The sequence below is a fragment of the Panthera tigris genome, chromosome C1 (assembly GCF_018350195.1).
Source record: "Panthera tigris isolate Pti1 chromosome C1, P.tigris_Pti1_mat1.1, whole genome shotgun sequence".
Lineage (NCBI taxonomy): Eukaryota > Metazoa > Chordata > Mammalia > Carnivora > Felidae > Panthera > Panthera tigris.
Window position 1 is genome coordinate 74,578,412 of NC_056667.1, and position 11,964 is coordinate 74,590,375.

At 38.2% G+C, this 11,964-nt stretch overlaps 1 protein-coding gene across 1 annotated transcript in view; it reads right to left on the bottom strand.

The window, feature by feature from the left end:
* GTF2B (general transcription factor IIB) overlaps positions 1 to 11,468 on the bottom strand; it is a 33,296-nt gene extending 21,828 nt beyond the window's left edge. The window contains exons 1-2 of the mRNA XM_015536205.2: positions 11,373 to 11,468; positions 6,362 to 6,468 (exon numbers count right to left, since the gene is read on the bottom strand). Coding sequence (XP_015391691.1) covers positions 6,362 to 6,468; positions 11,373 to 11,389 — 124 coding nt within the window. The 5' untranslated portion in view covers positions 11,390 to 11,468. The remainder of the gene's footprint in view (positions 1 to 6,361; positions 6,469 to 11,372) is intronic.
* Positions 11,469 to 11,964: the final 496 nt, after the last annotated feature.

Here is an 11,964-nt window from a genome sequence, read left to right on the forward strand (position 1 = left end):
AGGTCCTCTGTCCCTCTCTCTCTCTGCCTCTCCCCCACTCGTGCTCTCTCTCTCTCTCAAAAAAAAAAAAAAAAAAAAATTAAAAAAATCCTATAATTCAAATAAAAAGAGGAAAGTCAATTAGACAATTATTACATGCTAAACAGTATTTAAAATAGCCACAAAAGATTGGGAACCAGCTACAGGTGAAACTAAATACGACTTAAGTACTGAGGAAAAAAATTAAAGACAATGAATGTCTGACCAACTGTATTTTTCCAAAGATGGCAGCAATAATATGTGTCATCAACATGTTCTTCTGAAACATGACCCTGTCTATGACACTGATTGGTGGTTGGCGTCTCTCTATTCCTTCCAATCTAGGTGGGCCCTATGACTATTCTGACCAATACAGAAGTGATCCTATGCCAGGCATAGCCCTTAACTACCTGAGTCCAGCTTCCACACTCTTGAAACACATGCTCTTAGGATATTTCTCTTGGAAATCAACCACCATGTATGAGATATGACTACTCTGAGATAACTGTGGAGAAATCCTAGAGCATGGCCTGTGTGGGGAGGCCAAAGAACAGAGAGGAGCCAGAAATATAAGTGAAAAAGCCATCATGGAAGTGAATACTCCAGGTCCAATCAGTGCCATGTGGAAAGAAACAATGGCCCAGGTAAGTCCTTCCCAAACTACTGACCCATAAAACTATAAGCAAAAGAAAATGGTTACTATAAGCTACTAAGTTCTCCAATAGTTTGTTATGTAATCAAAACAGAAACTGGCTCCTGTAAGTACGATGTTTCTTTAAGAAAAATCAAAAACACTTTGGCATTGGTTTTGGGACTCAGTGGTGGGCCTCAAGGAGACTGAATGAAGGTTTAAAGGACAGTAAAAAAAAAAAAAAAAAAAAAAAAAAAAAAGTGTTGTTAGACACTGGAGAAAAAGCAGTTTTTATCCTGTGAAATTAATATATTTTTTATTGCAAATTATTTCACTAAAAAAGGTGACAGTTGCAAGGGGTAATATATGCCTCCAAAGAGGACAGTTGAGCAGTATCTAGTCTTGAGTTGGAAATTAAGAGTAGCTGGGGGAACCTGGGTGGCTCAGTTGGTTGAGCATCTGACTCTCGGTTTTGGCTTAGGTCATGATCCCAGAGCCATGGAATCAAGCCCTGCATCGTGCTCCATGCTGAGCTTAGAGCCTGCCTGGGATATTCTCTTTCTCTTTCTCTTTCTCTCTCTCTCTCTCTCTCTCTCTCTCTCTCTCTGCCCCTCTAACCCACTTGCATGCTTTCAAATAAATAAATAGAGGAGTTAGTGACAATGGGCTGCCCTAAGTTTTGAGCCAAATTAAATATTAGTTAAGTACAGAGTTGTCCAAAAACAATTCTAAGAGTTCCAGTTTCTAAAGTTGTCTGGTGATATTTAAACCTAACCCTACTGTAAACGTTTATTCAATAAATATGGTATAATCTAAAAAGTTTCAGACCAGGTAAAATGTTACAGTAAGCACACGCAAACCATGTAAACCAAGACAATTTATTAGGAGACACATGATGACAGCTGGATTTAAATCTCTATGAACACAAGTATGAAAAGAGCCACTAGTCTTATGCCCTTAGTGGATTGTGGAATATTTGCCTCACCTAATTTCTTCCCTATCTCCATAGCATAAGAGATAAAGGCAGAACTGAGCTGGCAACAAAGAGCATATGCCTTTAAGCCAGCAAGTTGGGGGTGCTTAGGTGGCTCAGTAGGTTGAGCATCCAACTCTTGATTTTGGCTCAGGTCATAATCCCAGGGTCCTGGGATCGAGCCTCACATCAGGTTCCATGCTGGGTGAGGGCCTGCTTGAGACTGTCTCTCTCTCCCTTTGCCCCTCTCCCCTGCTTATGCACTCTCTCTAAAAAAAAAAAAAAAAAAAAAAAAAAAAAAAAAAAAAAAAATCATAAAAATTTAAAATAAATGAACAAGCAAGCTGATGCAAGTCTAATTAAATATACATAGAATCTAAATTTATTATGGATCTATGATAGTAATATATGTGTTTGTGTGTATCTGTTCACATGCACATGTTTTTTAAAATTTGACTCATGGTCTGTCATGTTCAATTAAGCTCTTTTCAACATAATTTGATCATCTCTTCAGCAAAACAGAACTTTGTTAGCAGAGTCTCGCCTGCCCACCTTCATGGAATAGTTTCTTCACTTGCAGGACACACTGCAGGTTATATTACACATGCTACAAATATGTGAATGAGGCTAGTACCGTATATTTTAAAACAGGTGTTTGTTACAGTTTAGGTCAGAAAAACCAATTGTTACAAGAAGATACTTCTGTGTATATAAAGGAAGTTTAATCAGATTGTATTTTTTTTTTTTTTTTTTTAATTTTCAGGCTTTACAATTTAGCCTAGTTGCTTTAGTTAGGATAAAATATCGTAGTTCCAATGCTGGTGTTCAAGACTGATAATTAAACAAAACTAAAAGAAAATTAACTTCCTTTGGCTTAGATATAAGCAGAAAAATGCAAGTAAAAGTTCGTGATTTCAAGCATAAAAAAGCATGTAAAGCCTTGTGAATGAGATCTTCCTTCTCCAGTTGGTTAATCTCACCCAACTGTATCTTGCTAGTCTGAAGCAGAAGTGAAGCAGATGGAAGGGCTGGAGATATAATGCAGTATTTCTGCACTACTTTTTAAATGGCTCCGTTTACGAGACCCAAGAAGCTGAAATTACCTTCAATCTTCTGTCTCACTCTTACATACTATCAGTTTGATCTTAATACTTTGGAATTAGAATGCTCTCATTTAACTTACAGGTTGGCAAACCTTTTCTGTAAAGGGCCATATAGTAAATATTTTAGGGTTTGTGGGTCAAGAGGCTAAACTGAGGATACTACATAGGTACTTCCATAAAGAGGAAAGACTCCACTGGTTTTTTACCGATGAAATTAAAAATATAAAAATTGAGGATAATTTATTGTAATACAAATCTACTACTGAGAAAGAACAGCATTCTCTTTTGGGGTGAGAATATTTCACTTAACTGGAATCCAGTTCGTGTTCTCTATCATCAAAATCAATTACAAATGTTATCTGTCAATGCTGTTAATAGGATTTTACGTATTTCACTTTTTTAAGTCTTTTTCACACTCAGATAAGTACTGCCAAATACTGATATTAATCTGCAAGCATATGATTTTAATTGAGCATATTCACTGCCTGAAAGGCATTTATAGAATTTTATTACATTCTTCTGATATTTTGCCTTTTAACATGTCATTACATTGTAGATTAATCACTCCCAATTGAAAGTTAGGTGGAAGCTCCTTAATTGCAGAGTTAAGTGGATTTGGAAATATGAAAATTTCCTCTGCACTTACATTCAGGTCTGGAAAATACCGATTAAAATACAGTCTGAGTTTTAAATATATACCTGCTGCAGATCTGTGTGGGAATGAAGACCCTACTTCCCGTTTTAACTTTGGACAGCAATGAAAGTATATAAAATACATTAAAGCAATTTGACGCCATTTGGGATTCAAATAATGTTAGCTGTTGTCAAACTGACCTTACCTCAGTGTGATTTTAACATATCCGCACTGTTCTGCCTTCCGATTCTAGGTTGAATTCATTATGAAATATTAGTAAGTCTGCAGCAAAAGCTAATTTCTAAAGCCATTCAGTGTTAAACAGCAGTGGCTGAAGGCAGTACTGGTTCAGAAAGATTTCAACCTTGGCCCTGAGCTCAAAAACAATTACAAGAAAACTTTGCTGCAGCTAAGCTACCAAATTACTGTGTGGTGGGCAAGTCAAGATAGTCAGCTTCTATTTCTGACAAAGATTCAATGAAGTGATGACAGTTAAGTCCACGAGAGTGAATGAAGTTCACTACTGACCCTACTGATCAGTAACATGATAGATTCAAACCTTTTCTACCAAGTACCTGTTGATGAATACAATGAATAACTAGAAGCTTTAAAAACCTTACATTTTCACAATCTTTGTAAATCTGTCCACCTAAGACTTCTTCCACACGTATTTTTACCATCTATCAGTTGTATCTTAGCAGTTTCCACTTCAGGTTGTACTGAATTAGCATTCTTGTAATTTCCTTAAAACTAGTTTCTCCTGCAGTTTTTCCATGCAGACAATTCAAACTCTAGAAACTCTGCACTGACTCCTTGAATAAACAACTCAGCAGTATCAGTAACATCTACCTAGTCATCAGGAGTCTAGGAGAAACCCTTGATATTTGCCTGGACTTTAATTGATTGACTATCGGTGTTGTTCCCAACATCCTCAACTCTTCAAGCAACTGTTTTTCTGAGAAGCTGTTCATCTTAAGTAAGTTTTCTCTGGACACATTTCTTCAACTACCACAATCAAACAAACATGAACTAATTAACTCATCATTAACTAATCGTTGACTTTCCCTGCATAAGCTACAAATAAGCCACTCAGAAACTTATTTTAGATGCAGCCTTATTTTTATTCTTTTATTTTTGTGAAGAAATTCTGCTGTGATGAGATAATTGACATTACATTTTCTAAATTTTCTGATCACTGTTTTACTGAATTGGCAGGATGAGTGCTTATGCCTAAGTTTCTTGTATCTATTAGCAGAGTTATCGTACCACTGAATAATAAACACAGAGCTTTGCCATCTTGATCAATAACAAAATAACCTACACTCCACTGTACCTTAAGGGCATGGCTTTCAAAGTTCACTTTTTTTCTTTCTGTTTTTTGACACGATGGGTATGCAATGGTAACAAAATAAAATGCTGCAGCATGGAGATAAACTTTGTACTCAAGATGCTGAGGAGTTTTAAGTGCATTCCTGGGATTTATGGTGCACTGGGCGGCAGTATGAAGTGATGAGAGCACCACATATGGTTTCTTTTGTAACTACAGAGTCCTACTGTCATCATGTGAAAGCAGTCATAGATAATATGTAACAAGCAAGTGTGGCTGTGTTCCAATAAAACTTTATGTACGGATACTGAAATTTGAATTTGATACTATTTTCGTATGTCCCCAAATGTTAGTATTCTTTTGACTGTTTTCAACCACTTAAAAATGTAAAAGCCATTCTCACCAGGCAGGTCATATATAAAACGGGCAGTGGGTCACAGTTTGCCAATCAGACTGAACTCATTTTATTACAAAAGCCAATACAGGATAGAAAATTGGCTCCGTGCGGACAGTAGAGCTACACTGCCACACTAAACTTGAGTTTCTCATCTCTACAATGAAGGTAATATTGGCGCTCACCTCAAAGGTTTCTCTGAGGATAAACTTAATGAATATAGAAATCATTTTAAAAAGTGCCCAGCATATATAAGTTGTTAATATTGCTTATTGAGAAGAATTCAACTATAAGTGGATTTCAGTTCCTGTTAACAACTCTGTATGATTTAAGCCTCCCACTGGAGGTCTGAGGCAAGCAGGCTACGTGGATGAATGTTACCGATATACTCCAACACTATTCCACAGTATATCACCACCAATGTTTCTGTTATACATCCCATAATCCTACTAGCACTTTCATTTTTAAGCATTTCGAACTGCTAAGTATTACTCCTTTGTTTCAGTTGCTAAATACAACTCCACCATAAGAATATTCTAAAGTTCTGCTACATATCTGGGTAAGTAAGAAAGCAGGAACAAAATGAAAAACTGTAAGCAGTATTTTTTTTTAAATATATGAAATTTATTGCCAAATTGGTTTCCATACAACACCCAGTGCTCATCCCAAAAGATGCCCCCTCTTCAATACCCATCACCCACCCTTCCCCTCCCTCCCACCCCCCATCAGCCCTCAGTTTGTTCTCATTTTTTAAGAATTTCCTATGAGCAGTATTTTTGACAATAACAATTTTATACTAGAAATTCTTAAGTCATTCTATTTAATGGGATCTATTAACTAAAAGGCCTGGAATGAGACTCAGTACAGCTATACCTTTACTACCCTGAAACGAATCATGTTTAAATATCTAAAAGCCACAAAAGTTGGATAAAATTTATTATTTCATACACACAAGCGTCACTACTACCATCCCCAAACCCCATCAAATAGTTAAGACTAAGGACTCAGGAGACTATGGACTGAGGGCTTTTTCTTCTGGACGGGCTGTCTCAATTTTAAATGTTCCTTCATACCCCACAATATGAAATATATGCATTCGTATAAACAATAAAATATGGTGTCTCTGATTTTACTCTTTTCTAATTCTTTTTGTTTTATAATAAATATGAATTACCTGTAGGGAAAAAATCAAAATGTATTCATTAAAAGACACTTTGGGAAATACACAAAAGCAAAGTACCTAAAATAGTGATTTCAGTTAAAACCATAATAATTGCTCACCTACAACCAGGCCACATTCTGGACAGATCATATCACCAGCTCTGTAGTCCTCCACTAAAATCGCATCTGGATGGTTTGGACATGTGACTCTTGGAAGAGCATCCAAACTAAATAAAAAAAAAAAAAAATTGTTTTTATATCCTCCCAACCAACATGTAACAAAGTAGTGTTCTAGGGGAAAAAAATGAGGGTTCTGAATACTTTTCCAATACTATCCATGTATAATACACTCAAGCGAAATCTTCAAAATAAATATCCCAGTTAGGTAATTTTTAATTCCAGCTAGTCATTAACAGATAGATTCCACTGGAATTGTTTTTTCTAAGAACAGTAACTTATTTGCAGACACGGAAGCTTTAAAAACCTAAATGGAAAGCAAGTGTTTTTTTCTCTTCGTACAGGCTACTGAGATTTTAAAAAATCCTGATTAGCATAGAAATGACTAGCTACCATTTATAACCTGTGACATTTACATATAATCATCTGGATTGTGTGACTTATCACTTACTTCTCTGGTCAGAGAATACATTTCAAGTCTTGTTTTTTCCTACTTGCTGGATATTTTAGTAATAGATTTAGAATAGTACACACTGAACCTAATGGGTATGATAAAGGAGGGTGGTAGATATACCTCTGCTGAACTTAAGATCAATGATTTCATTTAGTCCAGAAACTGAGTTTGCTAGATCACTCAAGAAATGGTTTCAAAAACTACTTTTTATTCTATTTGTCATAGTACTAATGTGCTTGATCATTTTATTTTGAAAATAAAGCAGTTTGCAGAAGACACACTAATCTTAAAAGACAAAATAAAATCAGTTTTAGAAAGCAACAAAGGGGGCACCAGGCTGGCTCAGTCAGTAGAGCACGTGATTCTGGATCTCAGGGTTGTGAGTTCAAGCCCCACGTTGGGTGTAGAGTTCACTTTAAAAAGTAGTAATAAAATGGGGCACCTTGCTGGTTCAGCTGGTTAGGCACCTGACTCTTTTTTTTTTTTTTTTAATGTTTTATTTTATTTTTGAGAGAGAGAGAGACAGAGCACAAGTTGGGGAGAGGCAGAGAGAGGAAGACACAGAATCTGAAACAGGCTCCAGGCTCCGAGCTGTCGGCACAGAGCCCAATGCAGGGCTTGAACCCATGAACTGCAAAATCATGACCTGACTTGAAGTCAGACGCGTAACCGACTGAGTCACCCAGGCACCCTGAGGCATCCGATTCTTGATTTTGGCTCAGGTTCATGGGATACGGCCCAGTGTAGGGCTCTGTGCTGACAGCATGGAGCCTACTTAGGAGTCTCTCTCTCCCTCTGCCCCTCCCCAGGTAGAGCGTGCTTTCTCTCAGAATAAATCAATAAACATTTTTTAACAAGATATAAAATAATATAAAAAGCAACAAAAATATTTAACATGGATTTATTAATTATACACAATTATGAATGTTTGGTATCGGGGCACCTGGGTGGCTCCGTTGGTTGAATGACTGTCTTGATTTCGGCTCAGGTCATGATTTCAGAGTCATGGGATCAAACCCCGGGTTGAGCTCTGTGCTGAGTTTGGGGCCTGCTTAAGATTCTCCCTCTCCCCCTCAGCTCCTCTATCCGGCTCATGTGTGCACGCTCGTGCACTCTCTCTCAAAAAGAAAAAAAAAAGAACATGAACTCTGTAGGGGCACCTGTTTGGCTCAGTTGGAAGAATGTGCAACTCTTGATATCAGGTTTGTGAGTTCAAGCCCCATGTTGGGTATAGAGATTACTTAAATAAATAAATATTTGGTATTATGCAAAATAAGCCCTCTTTAAACGTTCACTTGAAATACTACAATACAAGGTTATGTTATAGCCATCACAAATATACACTCAGAAGACATCATTGACCATTCTTACAGTAGTAAGTAGGTATTTGTGGTTTTGGATAAATTTCTAATGTCAGCAAACACAAATCGGAAAGTTAACTCTCAACACAGGTGATTCTCACTGAAAAAGTGATAAAATAATCCACGTTCCCAAAATGTATATATTTAAGTTAACCAGAACATGTCTTGGATCTTTTCAGTGGGAAAATGGGGAAATAGAGAACTGGAGATTTGCTTTATAGTCACACTCATTCCATAAATTCCTATTAGGAAAATATTCTAATACATTATAACAAATAAATTAAGAACTTAGTATAAATTATGAAAAACTATGTTGAAATAAAGGAAAATGTTAGAATAACAGTAATTGCAAATGGGCAGCCATATGGCACATATCATACAACTATAAGGACTAATATAGTTTTTGCTATTAAAAAGTAGAATTATCTTCTTGTCTGTAAGTATATAAATGATATGTAAACACCTCAAAAATATGCCAAAAAACCCCCAAAAAACCAGATATGCTAAGTGAAAAGAGTAAGGTAGGGATTTTATACAAAACTGGACAAAGTATGAATTACAGTTTTTGCAATCACAAAGATGACTCTCAAAATGTTGTTCAAAAGAAACTAGACAGAGAAGAAAATATAAGCCATTTATATAAACCTTAAAGTGGGCAAAACAAATCTATGGAGTTAGAAGTTGGGATGTGGTTATCTTTGGGAAAGGGTAATGACTGAGGGCACAAGGAGGCTTCCAGGGTGCGAGTCGTATTTAATTTCTTGACCTGGGTGGTAGCTATGTGTGTGTGCTCATTTTCCAACTAAACCGTGCACTTAAAATGTGTGTACTAACTTCATGAAAAAAGGTAAAAAGCAAGGTAGTGAACAGTATTTACAACATCCTTTGGGGGAAGAAGAGAGGTTAGCACTACATGCATATGTTTGTTAAACCTCAGAATCATTAGGAAAACACCAAGAAACTGGTCACAGTGGCTGCTCTGAGGGAGAATGAGATGGCTGAGAGGGAAGAAAAGAAACTGCTTTTCACTTTTCGTTTTGTTTTTGTACTATTTGTGTTACCGATCCAAAATAAAATGAATCATGACAAACTGGTCAACTTTCGATCAGAATACCCACAAGAGTGATGTAAAAGAGGAACCACAAGAGTGGGGTGGTGGGGGGGAAGTAAGAGAGAGAAACGAAAGGAAAGGAATGGTGTAAACAACCAAACACTAATGACATTAAAATCATTTAAAGGACCTAAGAAACCACATAAATCCAAATCTCACTTTATAGCTATCACTTATTGGGAGTCCACTGTGTGTCTAATGCCATAAATATATCAGTACTCTTCACAGCAACCCTGCAAAGTAAGCATATTTCCCTTCCAAAGATTACGATCAGAGAATGATTAGCCTGAAATCACAGACTAAGTAGTGCAGTTTAGACCTGAACTCACATTCGTGCTCTTCTCTGTGAAAACATCAGGCGGTTTCATAACCTAGTAACTGTACATCTTCCTCAGGGAGGGGAACAAAGCTAAAGGCAGAAATACTAACACTTAACCTTTGTTCTCACTGGTAGAAAAACTTCAGAGACAGACAACTGCAATGACACACATATTTAAAACCTAGACATCTCCAGAAAAAAATTCATTTCAAAGATTATTTTTTAACAAAGGAAGAAGAAAAAACTCACACAAAGCAAAATTATTTTGGTAAAGAATCTATCACGTGAATTTACTATATTTAATGTTGCAACGTTTCTTACAATTTCCTGTCCTATCGTATGGAAAAGCTGTGCCCAAGTATCACATTTACCTTTCAGATCTATCGCCACGAGAGAATATAAGTCGTATTTAGATGTCTTTGGGAAACTGAAGTTTTCCACTTACCTACAAGGAAGCGTTTCCCAACAGAGCCACACCCAGACAGAATGATTGAGCATTCAATCATAAAATTACAATCAGTAAACAAGAGTGTCAGTGGCTTTAAGAGTTGTTTCCAGGTTGTTTTAGCTAACACTGCCTCCCCAACACCTTTTCTAAAACTACAGTAACATGAAGTAGTAAGTCTTAGCAGTTACACAAAACAGGATGGACTTCAGCTTACTACTTTGTGATAATGGCTTTCATCAGGAACTCAATTCCACAGAAGATAACAAGTTCAGAAAATTATGCCACAGTTGCCTCTCAGAAGCTACAGAATTTGATACTGTACTTAATTCGAATTTGTACTTAATTTGATACTTTTAATACATTATGAGTTAACTAGGGACCAACTGTGTGATAACAGAAAACAGATAAGAGATTCTACACTTTGTTCGAACACTAACCTTGGAAAAGTCAACCTTGGCATGACTCAGTTTACATTTATGCAAAAATACTAATATCTACCTCATAGTGATCATGAGAGATATAATTAGGGTCTACAAGCATTTTTCTGATCACAGGATTAAAGGCCGTCTCTAAGGGCAGTGCAAGCATTTCCTGTAGATAGGAATACATCACATTTTAAAAATATATTAGACAGTGACTTCCCAACATATGCAAATAATTTTCTGCAAGCAAGATTTTCTTCAGGAGTAAGCAGAAGACATTTGTAGAAAAATAAACCTCTTAGAAGGAAACCTATCAACTCTTGGTAAATGCCCTAGCTTCCATTTCAGAAGGCCTCTGGGATGGTAACCAGTTTCCTCCAGGCTTACCAATGCTGACGTCCCTAACTTTCTAGCTGTCAGATCGATAGGGGCCTGGGACTAACCCCTTCTCGCCCTTTGGAAAGGATCGCGGGCTGGTTGAGCCACAGCTGGAAAAGCAAGCGTAGGAAAAATTAACAAGAAAAAAGACGGGTTAAAATACCCCCCCAAAAGATGCGAAGCCAGGGCTGGGAACACAGGGGCCCCCACAGGGTTGGTGTCTGGGTGAGAAAACAAGTCAGGACTGTGGAGTGGTAACGCAGACGGCTCGGTACTCCCTGCGACACCCCTGACAGCACTGCCGTCTGGAAGTGCCTTTGTCCGGGTCGGCCAGCCAGTCCGCCGCCTCTCCCCGCACCTCCGGGGCTCTATGCCCGACGCGGCAGCCCCGGCAGCAGCCTAGCAACCCTGGCACTTCCCGCCCGCCCCTCACCTCGCCCGACTCGGCCGGACATACTAACCGGCTGGTAGACGCCATCTTCACGGCCACTGCGGTCCCAGCTAGAAGCCACAACAAACGCACCAAGAACAGGAAGAGATTGTGGCGACAAGACGCTCGGAGACGGCCTTTTATAGGCGAGTCACCCACGCAGTCGTAACAGGGCGCGGCTACGGGTCGGGAGAAAGGCCAAGAAAAGTGAGATCCTGTACGCCACGTGCTTTGCGTTTTTTCAGTTTCGTATTCCGTTTCTGTGATATGCTATGGTGCTGAGCCAATCGACGAAACTACCCAGGAAAATTCTCAAGGGAACTCAGCAAACGGGGTACACCAGAGATACCCTCAGCCTGCTGATATAAAACACAAAGACAACCCGGCCTGCGTGGTGGGGGCAAAGCCCGCATTACCGAGGGCTAACCATCCCCCTCCCAGTGGGGAATCAGTTACTCCAGTTTGAGCGCATTTCTTACTGGCCCAGACGGGTGATTCCACTAAGGAATTTGAAATAAAGAGAGAAATTCACTTAGGTCAGCCAGAACAGGTGTCAATTCAGGCAAGCTGTGACTTCTTAGGCACGTTCCTTCTCCTTTCGGTACAAGAGGTAATAGTATCTG